Below are 25,255 nucleotides of genomic sequence, written 5' to 3'. Positions count from 1 at the left end.
ACACACACTCAGATATATATGCTACAGTTTATGAAACGTAAATTGTTCAGGTAATGCTGGTCACATGACCAAACTCTGAAAAAGCTGAGCCGTGATTGGTGGTTACCTGAGCAACTGTGATGTCATTTTCAGTTGACGCTCAGTAGAAAAAATGTCCGCCCTCTGAGATGCCTAAAAACAGTTGGATTTTGCCGCTTAGTATTCGACAAACACAATTTTGATCAGCATACTGAGATTAGACTAGTGATATGTTTTTTTTAATTAACTTGACTTGTTTTATCACGCCATGTCTCAAAACAAGCCTAATTTGTCAAGGGTAGAAAGTAACGCGATTGAAAGTGGCCGATCTTCTATGCTGCAATGCCTCTGATAGCCAGCGGGTGTCGCTGTAAACCTCCGAGCGTCAGATAGAGTGGAGACGGGGCCTGGTTTGGGAGAACGCCGCTCGCCTCCCATTCTTCCTTTCGCTCGTACACAGACAGACACACAACATGGCGGTCTAGAATGGTCGACCGACGCGCCCGAACGGACGAACAGTGGGATTAAGCCCCCCGAAAATGCCCGGAAGATACACTTTGAAGCGGCGATACGCGAGGGCGGATTGAAGATTTGTATCCAGATTGCAAAGCGTTTTCTTGGTTTAACCACGGAAAGTGACAGCGAAGTGTTTGGTTGGCGGCGTGTTCCAGATCTCTGCTATCAGCAGGTCCCCCACCCCGCTCTCCCTCTCGGCTCCAGGGGTGTGGAGACAGGGACCGGGGCCGACAGCGTGGACGAGCAAAGCGGGCCCGCATTTCTACTTTCCTTGGCCTTTTCCCACATTCGGAGCTTCCTCTGGGCGTTCCTGGAGTCTCGGTGAGTTTTGTTTGGGTTGTTTCAAGCCCAAATCACACATGTCGATACCATCACGCTTCCTCTCGCTTTTTGTCGCCATTAGCGTTTACTTTTTTTTTAAAAAACGAGTTTTTTTTCCTCTTTCGCGAGTACCCTAATTTCTAACTTTAGCCCCGGGGAGTCTTTCCTTGTTTATGTTTGGAAAAATCCTGAGACCTCAAGTTGTACAACCTCTTTGTTACTACTCGACGAGTAGCTCGGAGGCAGGGAGGGAAATATTAGTGAAGGGTGGAGGGGCTATGTGGAATGAAAGATCCACAGATGATTTTAGAACCAGAAAGTGATTTGTCGTGCTGGGACCCCAACAGCAAGTTTGTAGACCTCGAGTGCTCTCGTTCGCTGGGAAGTTCAGTTTATTGATCACCACTGTGTTTATTTGCATGTTTGGAGAGGGTGCGAGTGAAGATAGTTGAGTGGGAGAGAGAAGGGGGGCAACGGGAATAAGGTCACCCCAACACTAGCATATTAGCTCTGTCAAATCACAGCGTCCACGATGGGACCTGAATTCCTCTTCAGGACAACAGAAGTTTTCTCCCTCCCTGTCTTCAAGAATTTTTTGTCCCCGTCCAGTGTAATAGATAACACTGTTTTAAAGATTACACCACTGGGGTTCTTCTTCAGTTCCACTATTGCCGAGTTCTCAAGTTTTCCAATAATGGACATAAAACTGAGTGCTGTGCCATCCGCGGCTGATTTATTAAACTTTGAAACTACTAGTGCAGTGGTAGCTCCATGCATACATTATTGAGGAACTCCAGAAGATAGATTGTATAACATCATCTGTTTTATTTCTGTCTTGTGTGCGGGAAAAATTGCTTATGACTTTGTATCCATATTAAACCTATCTAAATAAAAGTATGCATTTTTCGAAGAAATAACTTTAATGCAATTTAGCACTGTTTTTGTTCATCCATTTTTTCCCAGTTAATTTGCTCTTGATTTGAAAAGACGTGCTTCTGTCACATCCCCAAAAAGCATACACTTAGTTGTGCTGATATCTACAGAAACCAGAAAACAAAATAAAGACATTCAATGTTTTCCAAATGAATCATTACATATCAATTCAGCATTAAATTACTTTTTGTTCCAATGTGTTAGCTCTTATGTTGAAAAGAAATACATGCTGTTCCTGTCACGGCATGAAATAACATTAAATTAGACATGCTGACACACCTGCACAAATCCTGTTAAATCTCACATACCCCTGGAGTGCCTTTATGTTTCCTCAAGTGTACACGTACCCCTATTTGAGAACCACTGCACTTATATAAAACAAATAGGGCCATCTTTTGAGTGCTTACAAGCCGTGTAAAATTGATGCATGATGAGAACCGAGGACACCTGGAAAAGCCTGGGCTGTAACAACTGACAAACGTCTTTTGCTATGTCTACTGAGATTGAGTCATCACATTCTTTCAGAAGCAGCACATATCCACCATACCTCAGTGCACTTTCCACTAAATCCTGTTATTCAGACATATTCCAACCCTCCTAATTTGGGACGTGTTGTTTTTCCTTCAGCGTCCACTCTTATCTCACTTATAGAGCTAATTAATTTCCCCAAGACCAGTGAGTCACATGTAAAACCCAACATTGTAAAAATGGATGTTGAAAAACATTAGAGTGCAAAAAAAAAACAAGCTGTTATTCATCCCTAAACAGTCTGCAGTGACCATGAGCTGGCTTACCTACATCACGATGCTGCGTATAGAGCCATCTGTGCACATATTATGGTGCCCTATTGTATTAACAGCCGAGTGCCAGCATCATCTCCTTTTTTCTGTCTATACCGTTTTTCAAGCTATTTATAGAAAATGTGTTATTTTTGTCTAGCATCTCCAGTGACCCTCACACCATACTTTTCACTATTGGACTAGTTTGTGGATAAGCTTTGGTATTGAATGAACATTTAAAGTATACCTTGGCACAGAGTCAGGAATTGACTTTTTGGGTGGGACAAGAACTGTTATTTTTGTTTCCACCTGTAGGCGTACAGATTTTTCCATGGAAGGGCACTATGCTTCTGCCCCAGACAAGACAAATACAGCTCCATCCAGATCATTCTGAAGCTTTGTGGGGCATGATTTTAACTGCATGTAATTTGTTGCTGGATCCAAAGGTTTTGGTGTGCGGTGAAGGAAATTCAATTAATACGCCAAACATGTCAGCACAATTCATCTTTAGGTATACTATGTAAGGCCGAATTTGCTATTAAACTATGAAGTAAGCAGATTTCAGTGTACAATGTAAATATTTGGTGAAACTTTTTTGTGCTCATTCTAAGTATTTATGGCTCAAAATATAGTTTTAAACAACATAAATTAAACAAGTAGTAAAGGTAATTAGCTGGCTAATGAGCTTTAAATCACACTACTTTAATTTTCGGCTAAAAAGTTACTAAATCCATTCAGATGTCACTACTTGGTAGCTATGTCATTTCGGTCCTTCTCTTGATTTTATTTGCGGAAAAACGTGGTCAGGATTTTGTGACTAAAAAATATCTTAATAAGCCCACTCGTACTTCCAGTTTCCGATCGAAAATAATCAACTGGCATAAAGCTTAAATTCAGACTGACGTGACTTAAAGCAACTGGGCCTGTCATCGGTACTCTAGTTTTTTGTCCCCACATGATGCTTAAGGGTCACCGCGGCTTCTGTGGGAAGGCTTTGCTTTGCACCTCCACATCCTTTCTATGTGGTAATGTGTGCAAGGCTCCTTACATCCTCCCTAAGTAACCCCACAATGAAGTAGACATAGAGCAAAGCCAGTCACTCGCTCATTACTTTAACTTACTCGAGTGATTTTTATGATCCTTTGGATCCCAATGCAAGCCAATCATCAATTTAGTCTTCAAAAGGCCACCCATGTTGGTGAAATTAGCCCAAACAGCGGTCCTTTGCTTATCCTTGCCTACTCCAACAAGCCACCAGTTGATGAATGAATCCAGCAAGAACACAAACCACACCAGCATGTAGTCCTATCCCTCAGCCAGGGAAGTCCAGAGGATTGCGGCTGTTGTATGTGGCACCGGTGACATATAATCTGTGGTCTGTTTCAAAGAAAGAGTCCGAGCGGCCCCGAGCTCAGCTCAACTCTGCCTCCTGTGAAGAGAAGCATTCACAGTATTCCTGCAGGCCCAGACGCCCCTCCCTTCCTACTCTCAAGACATAGGCAGTGTATTAATATGCAATGAATGGACAGAGACTGTCCACCATTTTCTTATTCCGCAACCACTAGTTGAGCAGAATGCTTTGCAAAAAGCCACAGGAAAGGATTTTTCTACATGGAGGCTAATTTACACTTGACCAGAAGCCTTTGTAGCTATCGGGTCTCCAGCTGGCTGTGTCAAACCCTCTAGCAATTACAAATGAGGCTTGTTGATTTTGCTGCATCATTATTGGCAGCACTGAACTCATTCACGCCATTTGGTACCAGGCAAACAGTGACAAAAGGTACAGCTAATTGCGTTGCTGATGGGCAGCCATCACTTGGGTGTATCGTCCAAAGATGATGTAATAAAAAAGAGAGACTGATATACAGTTTTTTGTTGTTTATTTTTCTATTTTAGATTGTATCCGTTTTTAATGGGAGTGACTGTGTGGTGCACCTGTTAGCACGTCTGCCTCACAGTTAAGAGACCCGTGTTTGAATCCAGCTGGCTCTGGCCTTCCTTTGTGGAGTTTACATTTTCTCCCCTAGCCCGCGTGGGTTGTCTCCATACTAAATTGTCCTTAGGTGTGTGGATGGTTGTTCATCTCTGTGTGTCCTGCATTTGGCTGGCAACAAATTCAGGCGTCCCCTGCCGAGTGCCCAAAGTCAGCTGGGATAGGCACCACATGCCCCTAACCCTTGATTATTTTGCTGATTAAACAATAAATCAGATTTTTTTAAATTGTTTTTAAATTTTCGATCCATCATTCATACAGAACTTTTAAAAAAATCTTTAAATTGACTGCAATATTTTATTTATTTATTTATTTGTCATGATTCATTTACTGATAGGCCAGCAACATATCACAGATTTGGCTAAAATATTGGTAACTGTGTTCCCAAATAAAAGCAGACATTTTCAAATGTATTGTTGTGATTCGACGCAATGAAAATCCGTTTGCTTTCATACTAGAGTCAGGACTAATAAAATCTGTAAATACCATCGAGAGGCTGAATAAGAATAGGGTCCACTGAAATTACAAGATTTGCAAGAGTTGGATAACCATATTATTAATGAGTGCCTCACCTCCCTCCTAGCCTTTGGTTGCTATGGTATTGCAGTTAAAATCACTTCTTTTATATTGCACCAGTTCTTTTCAATAAATGAAATGGCATGCAAACAGCCCAGCCCTTTCACTGTTGTGTGATTTCATTCCTATGAGATCTGAACTTGGCCAAAGGCAGAGAAGCAGCTGTCTTCATTAGTTGGTTGCTGGTGGACTCGCCTCACATGCATGTTAGGTATCAGGTTCTGCACCGAGCGTTTGACTGTTGCACGGGAAACAGATTTGAAGTTACAATTTGTACAAAGGTAGTATGTCTAGTTCTCACTTGCTAGTACAGAAACTAAAATGTCATGGATTAGGTCACAGTCTAAAAGCGAGGAGCGCAACCACTCAGCCTGCGCCAGCAAGCTGGAAATGTCCAATCTAGTTGAACCGATTTCAGGGAAAGATCCGTCCCGTTTTTGAATAAAGTGATGGAAATGCAAACATTAATACTTCTGTCTGTTTCATTGCTACATTGAAAAGTCAGAACATTAAAGTGGCTGTGTCAGGGGGCTTTTTTTTCAAGGATTCTAAATTTGTTTAAGAAAAATTCTGATCATACTCATGTAATATGAATGTACTTCTAATACTGAATGTTGGAAGAAAGAAAATGTTTTTTTTTCTAAATGACTGTTTATTTGGTGTATACCTGTATGTGGTATTGTTTAGTGAGTCTAAACAAACATTTAAACAATAATCAAATGAGAGATAAATGTTGTACTTCCCAAGCTGATCTGGTTACTTGACCAGTCATTGTTTTCAAAATATAAGCAAATGTTTGCAAATGTCTTATTTTGATATAGAACATCAGTCTGTTTTCAGGAAGGACTAAAAAAAAAACAAAAAAACAACGAACTACTGTATTACTGAGAGGCTGAAATCAGAGGATTTGAACAATTTGAAGTTAAAACTGTGGCTCTAAAAAATTTAAATGTTTGATTATTCATTTGACAACCAGTTTGTTGTTGGTTAATCGATTAATTTTAACAGCTCTAAAGTTTTTTTTTCCTTTTTTTTTTTAAAGGCCGAACCTATTACTCGTCCGACTAATTTTATTATCAGATTATGGCTCTTCAAATATCAGACCATTTCTATTTGTTTTTAGTTTTTAGATATTGTTGAGAAGCAAATATTTAACATATATCCATGTGCAGGTTTTGGCCTACTCGCAGCTCAAGTATATGTAAACAAGCAGATGGACTGGATTATTCCTGGGTCAAAATCATGAGATTAGGCCCACAGATTATCACAGTTTTGTCAGGGAGACCACAGTCTCAGTTGGGATTCAGGATTACAATTTGCATGCCTTTCCACCCAGCGGCAGTCATGCTTTCTCCAAAATCGTGTGTTAGTCATCCATGTTGGCTTTCAATATTGGTTCAGACAGTTTTTTATCTCAGGAAATATGAATGTGACAACAATGCTATTTTGCTAGTTCTCTGCGTTGTAAATGACCAATATTTGTTTGTCGGGTTTACATCATTTTTGCAAATGTTTGCGGAGCAGTCATTCAAGCTCCAACATGCCTAAGTGCAGAGCAGATCATGTCAGATTCTGCTGTTGATGATTTTGTCATTTCCTCTTGAAAAGGGTAACTGAGACTCTGGTTACCTATTGGTCTGCAAAATAAAAGACTGTGTGTAATCCGCACACAAGACTTGATGGCACCCAAATTTCAATGAATTACAGTGGATTTTAGCAATGGTGAGAAATTATTGTTATGTGTTACATCCTAATGTACGTATATACTGTATAAGATATCGCTTCCATTTTGTTTAAATGAAAGATAAGGAAAGTGATTGTACGGTAATGTTTTAATGGAAAAATTGTGTTATAAATTTGAAAAAATCCTTAAAAATCTAGTTACTCTTTAAGATTTTTTTTTTTAACATCTGCCCTCTGACTCGATTAGAATCTAATTGTGAGGTGCTGAGAGATTCTTCCTTGCTTCCATTTTTTTGTCTTGTCACATGGCTAGTCAAGTTTTTTAATCGATACATGGGCGCAAACAAGCCTTGTTTTTTGTTGTTTGCATCTTTTCCATCTTGAAGAACAAGTTTATGTTTGTGTAAAAGGTGTAATTAATTCTCTGTGTAACACTTTGTCCTCCCTTTGTGTTCTAGGAAACTGCTGTGCGAATGAGTGACTGATCTCAACTTCGCTTTTTCAGGTAAACATTGACTAAGCGTGTTCTTTTGGGTTTAGATTTAACAATAAAAATATAACCCCATATGTTGAGTCATATTTGTGTGTATGTATATATATATATATATATATATATATATACACACACACACACACACACACACACACATTACATAAAGTGCAATTTTTCTTTGGTGAAATTAAAATTAGAATAGCTAGAAATAAGACTTTTTTTTATGTGTTTTTAATTTTATTTTTGTTTCTTGATCCAAATTATTCAAATCTTTCCTTTTTGTTCTTGATATAGGGCAGAATGGGTGTGTGTCCCTTGCTCCTGTTGCTAGGTTTTGCCGTTGGGGTCTCAACCCAAGATCATGTCTTGGTCACAAGTAAGTAACAATTGTATAGATACACGACATTTCACTTTTCCACCAGGAGTGTTGGAAAAGTATGTATTGTCACAATTAAATTTCAATCTGTTTATTCCCACAAGTCTTTAAAATGGAAATTTCCAAATGAAATTGAAAACTAGGGCCAAAGAATTGAGCACAGAATTGACCTTGATGTCACAACTTTACACACAACCTTGCATCACAGTTAGTTTTAAAAAAATAAAATCACAAAATACATCGTGCATCATAAACTAAGCATACATGTGATAAACGACAGCCATTCAAATACTAGTAACAGATGACAAGAAATAATGTCCCCTTCATTAGTTGCGCTATGCAATGCAGTCTGTGAACAGAAAAAGGTATGTTTTTTTTTTCTTCCCAGAATATATTTACTGTTGTTCCCTGCAATTTGTGAGGAAATAGGTACCAACCCGACCCTTGAGTAGTGAAAATACACATACAGTTGACTGCTAGTGTTAGTGTATTTTAAAATTGATCAACCGCATACTGTAATTCCCAAAATATATATTTTTTCCCAAAAATGAAGACCAAAGATAAAGATTAAAAATTTCATTTTTTCCTCGACAGCATCCGAGGAAGATTCATCTGTTAGCCACACAAGCCGAGTTTTGACGCAGAGATGTGCATTTTTATATCAGCCGTATTCTTACTTTACTAACAGGGCGAGGTCAAGTGTGGATATCAGGTGGCTGTTAGCAGTCAGTGCTTGTTGCACCTACAGTAACAGCAGCTTGTGTTAGTTGAGGTTGTTACAGCATTCTTTTCAATAAAACAAGCAAGCAGACTGAACCAACAATCAAGGCCACTCTTTTTCACACACAGGAATATTACTAAAACAGAGAGAATCATATAGAGGTTATGATGTACCGGTTACAGAACACGAAAAAGTATTCATTTTGACTTGTTTATTGGTTGTGCTTCGGGTATTTATGGCAAAATAAACCTGAGCTGCAGGAAAACAACTTCTTGGAGTGCATTCAACGTTACATTGACGTTGCATTCACTGACTGCTTACAATGTGGGAAATCTTATACACACTTAGCCTGCAACAAACATATAATTTACAGATATCAACACAAGAAAATATGAAGAATTTAGGAAGTCGAGATTTATTCTGTTTCCCGATAATTTTTAGATTGTTGCCAAACAGTTGGTCCATCTTACACACTGTAACATAGAAAATACCAGAATTTGACCCTAAAATTGAGGGTGCATCCACAAGTCTGTCCTATATTTGGTGAATTATGATATTCATTCATCTGTCATTTTTCTCTTTCAAATATGTGCAAGAAAAAAAAAAGCATTTTGATCAGACCATATTGAAAACTGCAGGGAAACTAATACTAACTAATACTTTAGTCAGTAAATGCTAATGACTAGACTTTGAAGTGTAGCTCTTAAATCAGCTGGGAAGACACCTTAAGTGGATAGAATGTATCTGAAACATGGCATTAACTTCTTAAAAAGAATTTAAATAAAGCCACCTAATTGTGCTTAACTTACTGTCCCATTATTCTTTAGGTGCTTCAGATATTTCTACAAATTCAACACAGCCCCCCACTGCACCTGCCATTAACACCACAATCGCCCTCAAACTACACACCACAGTGCCAGCCACAACACTGCCCCATGGAGCCACCTCAACGCCCACGACAACTACAACAATTGCAATTCCTGCTGGTAACGAGGATGACCAACTGAAAGATCCCGATGCTACCTCAAGGTTGCTACCGATTCCACCTCCGCCATCTCAAGCCCCAACTGATGGTCCTGCGCCAACGCAGAGCCCCGTGACTTCCTCCCCGACCACCTCAGTGGACAGTGAGAATGGGACAACATCATACAATCCAGACACCACGACCCCGGAAGCATATTATGATGTCATGAGCATGGAGACAGAGACCGCTGAAGAATCTGACGTGGTTTACCCCACAGATGGTAGTCCGCATGGTGAGTACAGATTTTCTTGTTTACATGAAAGATTGCAGCTATCAAGTGTTTTTGATATTCAGATATCCTACAGAAAATTTGAATTGAATATCGACTATATTATTTTGCTTGGTGAAAAACAGTTGTAAACAGAAAAGACCAAATAACACATTTCTACTTGATCAAAGATCAACTTTTATATATTTTTGATTATCAACTGTTTTTAACTTAAATTTAAACTGCTGTGCAGCACACACCTGTGTAAGTTAAATGCGTAAGAAAAGGATGTCTTTGGGAAGGGGAAAAGGCGCCATGAAGAGATAGGTGACGAGTAGGTGACAAACTGAAGAAAAATAACAATTTTAAAAACCAATACATGGAGTCCTACATTATATAATGACTTCTCGCAGTAAGGATGGAATGGATTTTCAACCTATTTGTTACCGAACCAGACTTTGACATCGCATCTGCATTAAGAGGAAAACAAGCTGAGATTTCCCATTAGTTTGGAGTGAATGGTGAGTTCATAGTTCATATTTTATGTACATTTTATAGACGCTGCAAATGGCCGCAGCCTTAAGACTGTCTATGTTCGAGAAGTTCTAGTGTGGAGGAAAAAAGCAAGCCGATGGCTCCCCTTAATTTGGCGTTAATGATGAGTTAACAGTTCATGTTCACGAACATCCCCCCATGACAAAATTGTGAACCTTTGAGACCTAGTTGTCTGATTTGAAGAGTCTTTTAAATAGGTTTTGTTTTTTGTGATCCGTGATGCTCGAGGAAAGCCAAATGTTGTTATTCATCTCCCTTGACTTTCCTAAATGAATCACTGTGTGGAGTTGATATGCTGCCCAAATACTTAATCTGGGCACCCTTGCTGGTTGATTGAATTATCGATAGATTTATATGTAAGTGGTTGTTTGTCTAAATGTACCCAGCATTTGACTGGCAACCAGTCTCGGGTCACCCTATGTGAGCTGAGATGTTCACACATGACCGTGAACAGAACAACAAAATTGCTGACTGGATACTTTTGTCCTTCAAAAGTCATACAGAAACATATGCATCAACAGATTCCATGTCCTCACTGAGAGTATCCCTCAATAGACCAGAGTTCCACGAAGAAGCAAGATAATACTCTGTGTTCTCATGTGACCTAAGAGGAAGTGACTCATTTTTCTCCAGTGGAAAAGCACTTCACCCGGCTATGGGCTCCGCCATCATAGGCTTGTTTTCATGGATGAATAGAACGTTTTGCCATACACATATATTCACTGTCATTGTTCCAAATGATTCAGATGTCACGTGTGTCAGCATGTGCATTTCTGTCATATAGTTCCGCATTCTGTCGCACATTTTCCGAAGGCCTTTGATGTCTGGCTACCGTTTCATTTTATCTTTGGACACAGTTGCCGTGTCTTTAAGTGAAGTTTCTCACCTTTTGCCCAGAATAATACATGTGGTTACTCAGCCAAAAATAAAATCGCTGCAGTCTTCTCAAACTATGTGGCCCATTTGGTGGCTCATATAACTGTGACATGATTTTCCAAGTGTCTATGAGGAGCCTGTCAAAGAAGCAACAAAAGAAAAGCTTTCTGGTCAAGAATTGACCTTTAATATTTTATATCTTTTGCTTTTAGAAATTGTAGCCGTTCTGAAAATATCCTGCCGTGACAGGCCTCCATTTAACCAATCATCCAGAAGAATCAGAGCACGATCTAGCCAAACTCCCTAGATTTGCTTAAAAGATGGTTATTTCCTCACAGAGAATTGCAAACCTTTAAGTTAGTTTGCTGACTTTCAAATACAGTGCCAGAAATACAGTACTTGACAGTTTTTACTAGGGCCTGAATTCGCATCCCAAAATAGTATTCACAGTTTGCTTACCATTTAACCACCAAATCTGGAATCTGTTCAAATCAGAGTGCTTTTGCCACATCAGCTTGGTCATAAATGTAAAAATGGTGCACTTTGTCAACACCATATGTTGTCTTAAGTGCTTTATCATGGTCCAAAATCGACCAACATTGCTATGTCAGCCTATGAAATGGTTTTCATTTTTCATTTAAAATCACTCACTTTAACTTCGCGGGCCCCTTGCCATGTGTTATCCAAAGGCAGAACCCAGAGTGGCTTCTTGCTTCCATCCGTGTTGTTCATGTTGTGCTAGTCAGCACTAAGTTAACCTTTCTACGGTCCAGCGTCCAAGTTTGCAAACTCCTTTTGTACTAGTGAGGCGTAAGAGGCCAACCAAATCGTCGTACTATCTAGCTCGGGGGTAAGGTAACAAAAGATTCTACGGTCCACCGTCCAACTTTGCAAACATTCTTCGTGTTCGCACGACGCATTAATCTCAAAGGCATTGCTGCACTGACTACATGGTCTTCATTAAGAGTTCAATATATCGCTCATTATTTGGCTAAACCATGTACAAACACGTCCTCCCTAACGACGATATCCTATGACGCATTTGAATTGAATGTGGAAACATTTCTGACTCAGAATTTTGTAAACCGCCAATTTTCTGCTCAATCCAAGTCAGCACAGATTCAGTACATGCTTTACTTTTTACCAATGGTGATTTCTGTATTTCACCATATTGTATTGATACCCCTATTTTGTGTTCTTTTTCGAATCATAGGTGTTTTAAAATTTCTCCATTGTCACCCTCTGGCCGTTGCAGGGCCTTTTGTGGAATACTTGCAGAGCCTAAATGCCTGAGGGCTGTGTCAGGTCCGCATGATGCTCGCAGCCTGCTGTGCTCTTCTTTTCCTCACTGTGCACATTGTCAGAGGGTGAACACTGAAAAGAGCTGGGAATTGTGCGCGAAAGTGTTACATAGCCAGGTCAAATGGTCCATTCTCTGACGCGCAACGAGTCCGAAGAGCTTTCTTGAATATTGAGTTGACAATTTTGGCTATGCTTTGTCAGCACTACCATACATTATTCTAGGGAATTCTCTTCTTTTGTTATGGCTTAATGTGTCTTACAGAGCAACCCGTATGCAAAATGCAGCTAGTATTTTCTTTTATTCGAACTCCTAATGTTGGTCAGGCAAATCTCATGTCTTTTGTGTTAATTGTTGCAATGAAAGGTCGTATAGCACATAATGAGTGTGTGTAAATAAAACATATACCGGTACATATTGGTCAAGAATTACAAGTAAAAACCAAAATGCTTTGGTAGTGTTGAGTGTACACAACCATAATGATCAATTTCCTTTCACTAGACAATTTTCTGTACAAAGGAAAATGATTCTCATACCTCTGACATGCAGAGATCATTTAACATTTATGCTCTGAATAATTCATGCAGATTTCACAGCATACATTCTAAATGTTTCATTATTTTCGACAGTCATCCTGTGTCCGCCATCACTTTGCTTGTGACTAGTCACAGAGGCAAGAAGTTGACCCTTTGTTAAAGTGCAATTTATCTCCTCTAAGAGACACCACTGTTGCACTTGAGTTTTTTTCTTTAGAAAGCTAATTAAATATTAACACAGATAACCATTTCAGAAAGGAACAATCTGGAAATCATTGTTTGGCTCTCCTGTTTCTTTTTATCTCTACAATAAAGCTAAGTGGCATGTTATGATGGAGAGAAGCATGTCATAAAATGAGTAAAACCAAATATTTGAAACTGAAACTATAAGTTGAATATGCATAGTATATTTTCAAACAAAATATCAGAATACTGTAATCTCCTTTGTATATTTATTTGACAATTTACAGTATTTTTCGGACTATAAGCCGCAACTTTTTCCTCATGTTTTGAGCCCTGCGGCTTATAGTCCAGTGCGGCTTATCTGCTTTTTGTTGTTGTTGTTTTGTTTTTTTCTTTTGTTTTTTTTTTTGCTAGCCACCAGCAAGCAAATGTGTGTATCCGTTCGAGGTGTCAACTCATGGAACAACTATCAAATAGAATTGAAAAGATGTGAATCAATGGCTGTGCTCAAAAAGTTAAAACAATATTTTATTTAAAAAAAAATATATGTCTAAATTTAACAAGAGTGTGCAAATTTTTAAAATGTGTAAATTTTATACACATTACACAGTATATGTGATTTTATTTATGTATTTGTGATTGTATATGAACTATGTAGAATGTGTTATGTTCAACCATCAAAACATCAAACAAAGGGAGACAAAAAAGGTGCTATTGAAGTATTGATTTCGATTTTTAACTGCTATTTAACAGCTCTCCATCCAATTTCTATAAATATGTTGAGGCTTAACATGCAGGCATGTTCAGTCTGTTAAAGAGAGGGTGTAGTTGTTGGCAGACAATTACGAAAAAATTAAATAACTTAAAAAAAAAAGTATAAACTTCATATACCTTCTTTTTGCGTAAAGATCTGATGTTATTACCTGTGGGTTATAGTCCAGTGCGGCTTATCCATGACAAAAATCAAGTTTTTCCTTATATTTTGCTGCTGTGGTTTATATCCCAATTCGGCTTACAGTCCGGTAAATACGGTATATTTGTTTTTGCCTGTACAGTATAGACTATCGGCGAAAAGCGGCCACTGTGCCCTGTAAAGGGTTAGGAGCAAATTATTAGAGCATGAAGCAAATTTTAATTTTATTATAGGGACTCCTTTGCAAAATGTTGTATGCTCTTGTTTTATAGTGTTTTATATGGATGCCCGTTGTCATTTTCCCCACCTCACCCCCATCCAAAAATGCTTTGCACTGGCTTGAGGGTATTTGACTGAAAAAAAATAAATAAATAACAATGGGAGTGGGTATATCAATGGAAAAAAGGTTGAGAATGATTGTTCTAAAGCTTTTATAAATGAACTTGGTAATACTATATTTATATTCCCATACTATCATACTGATTGTGTGAAACCTTTTGTTCTTTTTAATCTCTCACCAAGACGACAACAATTCTGATGACATGCCAATAATAGCGGTGATGGTGGCCCTATCTTCCTTGCTGGTCATTATCTTTATCGTCATCATCCTCTACATGCTCAGGTTGGTGAAATGCACAAAGAATCACTCATCTGAGATCTCTGAGAATGCCTTGGTTACTATGGCAACCATTGATGGTCAACAGTCTATTACTGTACAACTGCCTTATGTTGTTGTCACTAAGGCAAAACCTCTACTTTCTTTGTTGACTGACAGGTTTAAAAAATACAAGCAGGCAGGAAGCCACTCCAACTCCTTCAGATTGACTAATGGAAGATCAGATGATACAGGTAAAGGAATTGCTTGTCTGTTTGCATAACATTCATATATCTGACATACAATACATACTGTGTGTGTGCGTGTGTGTGCGTGTGTGTGTGTGTGTGTGTGTGTGTGTGTGTGTGTGTGTGTGTGTGTGTGTATATATATATATATATATATATATATATATATATATATATATATATATATATATATATATATATATATATATATATATATATATATATATAAAAAAAAACACAGACTAAAATGTATGCTGGTTTGATCCAGCTTGTTAGCCTGCCTGCTTGCAACATTCAATTGATCTAGCTCCCTGGACTGATAACATTAATTGACCGTTGTCAGAAAGCTTGTGTTCTCTGCCAACACTTAATCAGTGTTGAGTCACACCACCCCCTGGTGGTGATATAAAGAAAAAAGTGGTACAATCTAAATAATGTTTGTGCATTTCAACCTAAACTGTTCTATTCAGTCCTCATCACTTGTCCCTTTCCTTCCTCTCTTTCTCACTTTGCTTCCTACCGTTGGTGCAGAACTCCAGAGTGTGCCGCTATTGGCCCGTTCACCTAGCACAAACAGGAAGTACCCACCCCTTCCTGTCGACAAACTCGAGGAAGAAATGAATCGTCGCATGGCAGACGACAACAAGCTATTTCGGGAGGAGTTCAATGTATGGCAATTGGCCTATTATGTTTATATTCATGACACTTACTTGTTTCCAATTCCAATGAACATTTTTACCTGACGAATTTTCCAAAAGGTGTTTTATGAATGGAAACAAATATTAACCGTGGCAGTCTTCTGCTATCTTACACGCATACATTTTCCTGTGTTCAGGCTCTGCCAGTCTGCCCTATTCAGGCAACGTGTGACGCAGCGGCCAAGGAAGAGAATAAAGAAAAGAACAGATATGTCAACATCCTGCCATGTAATCTCACTACTGAACTTTCCCTTTTGACATAACTAAATAAATGTTGGAATACGTGTTTGAAACTTTTTTTTTTTTTTGCATAGATGATCACTCCAGGGTGCATCTCTCATCTCTGGAAGGAGTACCAGACTCTGACTTCATCAATGCCTCCTTTATAAATGTACAAAAAAAAGTATTCCGTTCTAATGACAAATCGTGTATATTGTTCTTTGGCTTTATAATGATTGACTTTTTCATTTGTCGTCTCCTCTATATCTTCTGTATTTTATGCAGGGTTACGAGGAGAAGAATAAGTTTATTGCAGCTCAAGGTACCATATCCCTGAAACAATGTTGATAGTATCTTATGCGATCTAAAATAAACTAACTCTCTGGTCGTTCCTTCATTACTGCCAGGCCCAAAGGAGGAAACAGTAAATGACTATTGGCGGATGATCTGGGAGCAGAATACCGCCACCATTGTGATGGTGACCAATCTGAAGGAGAGGAAAGAGGTAGCAGAGCAATTTGTCAGCACTTCCACAAGTCCCAAGAGTAATTTTTACTTCTGCGTGAAGACAGGTTACACAGAACACCAAATAACACATTCCCACTTAGTGATGACTGACCAATTTTTTTAAAATTTTGTTCAGCATTTGCCTTGACGAACAAATTCCTCGAGAACTCTTTTCACCACTTTATTTCTTTATTTCAGTGTAAGTGTGCCCAGTACTGGCCGGACCAGGGCTGCTGGACTTACGGGAACATCCGCGTTTCTGTGGAAGACACGATGGTTCTTGTAGATTACACCATCCGCAAGTTTTGCATCCAACAGGTAAGAGTGATGAACTCAATAACTATCTGAAGTTTTTGGATATCATATTGATTGTGAAATGACTTTGTAATACTGCCTGGATCTGGACTGTACTGTATGTGTTTCAGGTTGGTGATGTTTCTGGTAAAAAACCCCAAAGACTTGTCACTCAGTTCCACTTCACCAGCTGGCCAGATTTCGGTGTTCCCTTCACCCCTATTGGTATGCTGAAATTCCTCAAGAAAGTCAAAACGTATAACCCTCAATTTGCTGGACCTATTGTGGTCCACTGTAGGTAAGCGTCTGACTAATAGAAATGTCTTTGTTGCCGTGATGTAGAACTCACAAGAGGTTGTTGTCACTTCCTTTTTAGCGCGGGAGTTGGAAGAACAGGTACATTCATTGTGATTGACGCCATGTTGGACATGATGAACACAGAGAGGAAGGTGGACGTGTTTGGCTTTGTCACCAGGATTAGAGCACAGCGATGTCAGATGGTCCAGACAGATGTAAGTCGAACTCAGAGAATAGAGCGAAATTGAATCACACGACTCCTTTATTTGCTGCTTCAGTATTCACACAATTGCAGTATCAGGGTTCATTTCTGCATCGTAACAACTCTAGGGCATTTTTTTATCTACATTCTTTCCCTTTCCCCAATTCTCACAGATGCAGTACGTGTTCATCTTCCAAGCGTTGTTAGAGCATTATTTGTATGGAGACACTGAGCTGGAGGTGACCTCTCTGGAGTCCCACTTGGCTAAACTGTATGCCCCTTCACCGGGAGCTGGTTGCAGTGGTTTGGAGGCTGAATTCAAGGTTGGTTTATGCATTTTAGGGATGACTCAAGTCCTTGAGTATTTTGATTACCTTTTTTATTTTTAAGTGCCTGAGGCATTTTTTTTTCTGCCTCTCGTACCCATTTATTTAGTGTAGACTGTCAGGAAGAAATCAAGCTAACCGCAGCAACAAGTGCTCATGCTATGCATGACATTATCACTAAAATACTGCCAATGCGGTGAGAAAGCAAACTTCAAAACGACCTATACCTTTGTAAATAACTGCAATGCCTTAATGCACTTTTATTTTGAAGTTGATTCCAGTAGCGTGTAGCATCATAATGGCTGCACCAATGTCAACAACACTACTTTGCTGTGATATCAAGTTCATTTGCTCATAATACTAATTAAAGGGACAATGTGTAAGCTTTAGACTGTTTTTCTTTACAGACAGCAGACGGTGCTGGATTTACCATTGTCTGTAGCTATAACAGACATGGTAGCCTCCGGAGGAGTGCCACCCCCCATGTAAAATCATTTAATGATAAACATGTGCTACGATTATATTTAAAACATACTGTTGGTTGTTAAGGACACATTTCTTTGCAAGTTTTTTTTTTTTATTTATAATCAGTTAATTTATTCCTTTTTAATGAAAAACAGTCTAAACCGTATACACTGTCCCTTTAAGGATGTTAAAAAAAAAAAAATATCCAAATACACCATTATTCAATATCATTTTCAAATGGGATATCAAAATACCAAAATACTAGATAGCTGTAGCCATTATGCATTTGTTTTCATCAAAAGACCACATATATATCTCTCGCTTAAGCTAGCTTCCTTAACTCAAATAAAATATGTGGTTTCTGACAGCTTAATTTCTTATAACTTCTAGAAACTGACATCCATCAAAATCCAGAATGACAAGATGAGAACAGGAAACCTGCCTGCTAACATGAAGAAGAACAGAGTACTACAGATCATTCCTTGTGAGTTAAGATGTCATAGCTGTTTGCAGAATTTTTCATGTTATCGGTCCAATCAGAACTGTTGACCACTCAACACAAAGTTGTGCGTTCATCTTTTCATAGACGAGTTCAACAGAGTCATCATTCCAGTCAAACGAGGGGAGGAGAACACCGACTATGTCAATGCGTCTTTCATCGATGTGAGTGAAAAAGCTTGCTTCAGCTTTTTCAGCTTCTTCCGGTTTTCTTCCATTAATCTGTCCTTCACTCACTTTGCAGGGCTATCGTCAGAAAGACTCGTACATGGCAAGCCAAGGCCCCTTACAGCACACCATTGAGGATTTCTGGAGGATGATCTGGGAATGGAGAAGCTGCTCAATAGTCATGCTCACTGAGCTGGAGGAGAGAGGGCAGGTGTGCGGAGTATTCATGAATGCTGGTGTATTTATCAGGCGTAATGATAATGAAACACACCTCAAGGAGCTTTTTTGATGATGTGATCGGTTTGTAGGAAAAGTGCGCTCAGTATTGGCCTAGCGATGGAGTCGTGGCCTATGGGGACATCTCCATTGAACTTAAAAGGGAGGAAGAGAGTGAGAGCTATACAGTCCGTGACCTCCTGGTCACCAACAACAGGGTAACTAAAAAAAAAAAAAAATCACCTGCTGAAAAGATGTTCTCTATACTTACTACACACCCGTGTTTCCCACCTTCATTAGGGCATAACACACATTTTTAATTTATTTATTTGTTTTTATCAAGACAGACATTCACTACAGGTACTTTTTATAAACATGTATTTTTTTCTGATTTTTCCAATTATCTTTCTTACGAAAAATCTAAAAATGGCAGGTGAATTAAGAATCAAACATGAATTAAGTAGAAATTTTTAAATAACATTAGTGCTTAAATACTGTATTTTAGTACCTAAATTGACTGTTTCAGTAGTTTAGTACTAAAGAAATCTATTAGTACTAAAATAGTCTGAAGAAATTGATTACTTTTGTACTAAAGAAAATAAGTACTTTAGGTCATAAGGACTATAGTAATCAATTACATTGGATAGTCAAGTATTAAAAGTAATGATTAATGTATAAAGTAATTTATTAACGATTACATAAAGTAATTTACTACTTTAATTCTTAATTCATTTAGTAGCAGACATTTATAGGCACTTCTTTAGGCAAACATTTGAAGAAAAAAAATCAAAGCGATGTAACCAGGTAATTGGAATTTAATGTCTGGAGTTTAAAAAATAAATAAACATAAAACTTTAGGATTGAAGGAGTTTAAAACAAATCTCACAACATGCCAACAAAAAAAAAAGTCCAAAAATGTATTTATAGTGAAATAGTGATGATTTTTTTGCAATATACTATCAAATGTTCTTGGAATCAATTTTGTCAATTGTACTTGACAAAAATGATGACTTGTCAATTGTACTTGAAATAGCAAAATGGTGATCCATTGCTTAAATGCATCTACTGCCATCTAGTGGTCAAGCATTTAACTTGTTATGCCTGGCACCGGCATAGCTTGATGAACATAGTTGTTTTTTTTTCACATATGAAATACAATTAATACTGAAACATTGACTATTGTGTCATATACTTTCAAATCTTTAAAAATTAAGCTCGCCTGTAACAGTTATATTTTATTTTGGAGTGTGCTTGAAATGTCCCTTGTAACCCAAGAATCACAAAAATGTTGTCATTAGGTTACCAACTTTGTCAGTGACACGATCTGCCATATCAATTATCTCATCAAAACTCCTTTTTTTTTTTCTCTCCCTTCCTCCTTCCAGGAGAACAAAGCTCGAGCAGTGCGTCAATTTCATTTCCATGGATGGCCAGAAGTGGGAATCCCCACTGACGGTAAAGGCATGATCAATATAATAGCTGCAGTGCAGAAACAGCAACAGCAGTCTGGCAACCATCCTATCACAGTACACTGCAGGTAAGAGGCATGAGACGCACATGGCTTTTGCTAGATCATTTGGACATTAGTGAGGTCATTACTTTTGCACAACCAGCAGAACATTGTCAATTTGTGGTCATATGTATAGTCTTCCCTCACATATTTCTGGGTTGGCATTCACAAATTGACCTATTAGTATTTTTTTTTCTCTCAAACCATCATTATTGGTCTTCAGAAACTCGCCAATTCATGTTTTTCATATCGTGCAAATACTTTTTTGTAGCAAAAGGAAGTTGACAGTAGATTATTATTTAGCAAAGCATCTCCTTAAATGAGACAACAAATGTACTACTGGAATCAAGTTATACAAAAAAACGGGATCACTTTAGTTGTCCAAGGCAGTTAAAGTTGCACGACGGAAGTCTGTAGTTTGTTTCGCGCTAGCTGGATGTTCCGCCTGCACACATGCCCACTCTTTCCACTCCGGAAATCCATTCCGTAAAAGTCCAGTGTGACTTAGCAGTGGTCCCTACACAATGGTCCCATACACAAACCAGTCAAAAGTCAACTTCTTGTGGGAAACCCTGAGAGTCACTCAAAATGCACTATACTTTCTAATTGCTTTTGCTATATTTGTTATTTATGCTTGTGTGCAGTGCTGGCGCAGGCCGGACGGGGACATTCTGTGCATTGAGTACAGTCCTGGAGAGGGTGAAGGCAGAAGGCATTCTGGATGTTTTCCAAACAGTCAAGAGCCTCAGATTGCAGAGACCGCACATGGTGCAGACACTGGTGAGCAGGATACTATGTATACTCTGTATCACTACTTTTTTTTTTTTTTTTTAACTCATGCTACGCCATACTTGTCAGTAACATTTCAAGGAACTATTGCTGACAGTCATTTTTACAAAAGTAGTTCTTTGGTCCCATTTTCTGGCTTTGATTGGCAACTATTACCACATTTTATGGTAACTGGCTGATTAATGAGATCCAGCCCCATTTATTTGTGTCCATTGTAGTAGACATTTGTTTTTGATCTATATCTTTTTTACCCATTTGAGCTATCCTAATAAGTCCTAGCGTACCCAGTAGAGGACATTCCGGCCTTTCTCATGATGTATCATGTGCTTGAGGGGGATGTAATTCACTCCCTTACTGGGACAAAATGGACACAACAGTGGACACAAATGAACAGGCTGGCTCTCTGAGGGTTATTGTTTTTCTCAGTGTGATACTGATGTAATGTTTTCCTCACACTTTCCAGGAGCAGTACGAGTTCTGCTACAAAGTTGTCCAGGAATATATCGATGCCTTTTCTGACTATGCCAATTTCAAATAGAGACCCACTACGGACATCATACTGTACTAACACCACGTGCATGCACCAGAACACACACGAACATGACTGTGCAGAAAGCTGCACAATTCCAGCTGCAAGATTGTTGTCCTTTTCCAAGTGCCGCATCACATGTGGTCCTGCGGAAGGGACAAATTGCCTGCAGGAAAAGGGAACCAAGATTTCAGTCCGGATGAGAGGGCAGAGCTTTTGGACTGAAGAAAGGAGATGCCTTCTTGAGTATTTTGTAACATAGGTCTTATTGAGACAGCCCCTGATTTGCTTACATACACACATTTACTGTGTTGCATTGTTTAACTTTGACTTTTGGACACAGTTTTGAGTTTGGCTGCATTTTTGGGTGGCGCCTGTAAAGTATTTTATTGCTATATATAAATATATATATATATAAAAAAAAGCTATATGGATATAAAACTAATGCTTTGGAGGTTCATGTAAAATATTGTTTTGTTTTGTTTTTTAACTTGTTAAGGACTGAAAAAAATGTTACTGCTTTTGGCTTTGTCACACTGTGGTAAAGTGCAGTGACCAAGCTGAAATATGAGACTGATAAATGACACGGGCAGATCAGATCCATTTGTTTTCCCAGAATCAGTTGTTAATATCAATTTCATGGCCACCTGACAATTTGAATCTACCTATTATCAAATACATATTGGCAGCAGCCTGCTGCAGTTCTTCAGAATATTTTGTTTGCATTCAAAATGCATTTACTCCTGCAGCTTTGGGTCCATTTATGGCACTTGAAAAAAATAATTTTAAGGATCTGTGCTGATCTGGACTTTAGAAATTTGAATACCGGTACATGAAAATAATTTGGTTTTCACACAAGTTCTTGCATCCACCCAAAGGACTCTCCAATAGAGCCTGAAAAACGAGTATTTTCTTTTGTTTTTCCATTTCTGCAGCTGTTATGATCAGCTGTCCCAATACTTTTGTCCTTCTAAGTAGTGTCAATTTTAACATACGCACACAGCAAGCAGTATTTTCTCAAATATTGTGTTGAGCCTTTCTTGTTTTTCTTTTGAGCCTTTTTATATATCAGCTTGACATCACAACGCTGTATTGCCGCAATTGAAAAGAATGTCTATTCATTCCCACTTTGAACACTGATGTTGAGGAATGTTGCTTTTTATTCGAATGCTTTTTTTTAATGGGTATTCCCCGTTGTTTTTTTTGTGCCATGCTGTGTTTATGCTTTTTTTTTTTTATTGCTGTTCTCTGAGAAACGTTCAGACTTGAACAACCACCTCCATCACATCCCCTCTTGATGATTGTAAAAAAACAACAAAAACTAATAATAATGATGTCAGTTAAGCTGGAGGCAGGTTTCAAATAGCGATAGGAAAGTGAGGCTTCATGAAGCACTTGGGATATTTTTTATTCCTATGGTGCTCTTTGTTCATAGATAAATGCTCGCGCAGTAAAAATGTATTCGAATTCCCACACCTCTTTGAACCAAGAGTGTCATCTAGAGGAGTTAAAAAAATATCACAACTGCTTCATGAAGCTTCATTTGTCCATCACTAATTTCAAGTCAATGAAGCTCATCCATACACACACTGGAAAAATAAAAAGTCTTGCCTTGCAACCAATTTTATCAGCACCTTTCACATTACGATTAATGAATTGTTCACTGATGATTGTAGAAAATTTGGAAAAATCCATAATGGAGCTTTTTTTTTTAATTACTTTTATTTTTTTAAGAAATTGCTTATTGTCATTCTACCACACAAAACTTGATTAGAAACAAAAACATCAATTGACTGGGGACTTTATCAAGCTATTGAAATGTTTTAAAAACAAATACAGAATTTTGCATCACAATGATGTGACACTTGTTTGTCTGAACCAAATAGTTATGAGTACTTGGAGCATTTTTTTTTTTAATTGTGGTGTACCAGGAACAGTAGTAGATGTTGATTGTCCCATGCACTATTTGCACCAGAAGGAAAAATAAAACCTACTAAATAAACACCCACTTAATGAATAAAACTGTGGGAATTCAAATTTGTCTAGAAGTCTTTAAGCCTTCTGCTCATCCTCTGTAGCAAATGTATGACCAGCCACTGAAATTAATGTGCAGTGTAACATTTCCCCGCAAAAGCATCCCAAATGCCCCCCCCCCCCCCCCCCCCCCCCCCATTTTTTGTTGGTCCAAAGATTGGACAAGTATCCCCTTGCTTATTATCTGTCAGTTTTGCTTCAATGTGATGACACCGTGCCAACTCACGAAAACCACAATTTGCTTCAAGAAGTGCCTCATTCATTTTTGAAAAATTGCCAATTGTGTTTGGTGATCTTTAAAAAGTTGTGTTTTCTAATAATATAAGCAAAATGTGGAGAATGCTTTGAGAAAGATGGAACCAAAGCAAAATCTGTCATCTTTTCATTTATGCGCCCATCAAATCTCTTGCTTGTGGGAAATAAAAAAAATACTTGCTGCATGTCAGGAAATTGCCCATTTGCAAAATATGTAATTCCTCTGCCCCCCCAAGTCCATTTTTCTCATCTTTGTCTTCAACTGCACTCGTTCATCTCTTTTTCTTGCTGACGTTTCCCTTGAAACATCATCTTCCTGTTGGTCCAGATTGAATTATTCCCCTACTTTGTACATAATGTAAGGTTATTTATATTTCATTCCTGTCTGCTGCCCATGATGATTTTATCCCCTTATCCCGCTTTTTTAAGAAAAAAAAAAAAGCTGTGTATTGAATTGTAACGGGACCATTTTGAAATGTATTGGATGTTTTGTTTGTGATTTTTAATTGGTATAAATGTCTTAAGATAATCCAACTTTTTATTTGCCTGTGTTGGTTTCTAGTGTTTTGCTATTCAACATTTGAGTATATGTGTATATAATTATATATATGATAAAATTATATATAATTATATAATGCCAGATGGCCTTTCTAAGCAAAACTAATAAAGTGCTTGAGATTTTTTTTCTCAGTATGTGTCTGTGAAGCTTATTTGCTCATTAAAAATCTTAAAACACGATGGCCAATCACAGCTCATTTGTCCTCTATGTTTGTTTATGTGACATTAGCAAGATGGGCTGTGATTGGTTGCTGAGCTCTGAGCAACTCTGATTCCATTATGAAAAAAATTGTAAGTATAATAGGAATAAGTATATGTAAGCACCCACAAATGAGTTTCTGGACTTCTAAAAAAAAAAATAAAAACATTTCTTTGTGATTGAATGATTTCATTAGAGAAGCACAACTGACAAAAGAAAAAAAATGAAGCTTAGTTTTATTCAATCTCATATTTGGATTGCTCATCTAGTATGACACAAATCATATCATAGAGTGGCTGACCTGTGATTGATATCTGGCACCTTCTCTCCACATTGACAAATTTGTACAAGAAATATAATCGAAAAGGGAAATTGTCTGTGGCCTTGCTGGTTTCTTCCTTGTTTGTTCCTCTGCAATCGCTTTACTGTATGTTGGCCTGGCTGAAGCTCCAGGATGAGTCATCAACATCAAATCAATTTCAAATAAAAGCGATTGATGATGAATATCCTTTAAAATGTTCAGATATTTAGAAAACAGATGGTGACATCTGTATTTGGAATGCTGAAAACCAATCAAAACAACGATCAAGAATGAGCACAGTGTGAGTAATAATTGTTATTGATACAAGTTTTTTTTTCAATGA

At 38.1% G+C, this 25,255-nt stretch overlaps 1 protein-coding gene across 1 annotated transcript; it reads left to right on the top strand.

The window, feature by feature from the left end:
* Nucleotides 1-497: 497 nt before the first annotated feature.
* Nucleotides 498-24,544, top strand: ptpra (protein tyrosine phosphatase receptor type A). The gene is made up of 22 exons (XM_088422609.1): nt 498-855; nt 7,278-7,324; nt 7,607-7,688; nt 9,237-9,665; nt 14,527-14,626; nt 14,780-14,853; nt 15,379-15,515; nt 15,683-15,773; nt 15,860-15,936; nt 16,050-16,086; nt 16,172-16,269; nt 16,470-16,589; nt 16,697-16,863; nt 16,942-17,077; nt 17,238-17,387; nt 18,246-18,339; nt 18,442-18,518; nt 18,598-18,732; nt 18,830-18,955; nt 20,123-20,274; nt 20,892-21,027; nt 21,500-24,544. Exons 3-22 carry the CDS (start codon nt 7,613-7,615, stop codon nt 21,572-21,574), a joined length of 2,487 nt encoding a protein of 828 aa, XP_088278735.1. The 5' UTR covers nt 498-855; nt 7,278-7,324; nt 7,607-7,612; the 3' UTR covers nt 21,575-24,544.
* The last annotated feature ends 711 nt before the right edge of the window (nt 24,545-25,255 follow it).

Source organism: Hippichthys cyanospilos, chromosome 9, assembly GCF_059441005.1.
Source record: "Hippichthys cyanospilos isolate Australia breed blue-spotted pipefish chromosome 9, RoL_Hcya_1.0, whole genome shotgun sequence".
In the NCBI taxonomy this organism is placed as follows: Eukaryota; Metazoa; Chordata; class Actinopteri; order Syngnathiformes; family Syngnathidae; genus Hippichthys; species Hippichthys cyanospilos.
This window is presented reverse-complemented; position numbering and strand designations above follow the sequence as displayed.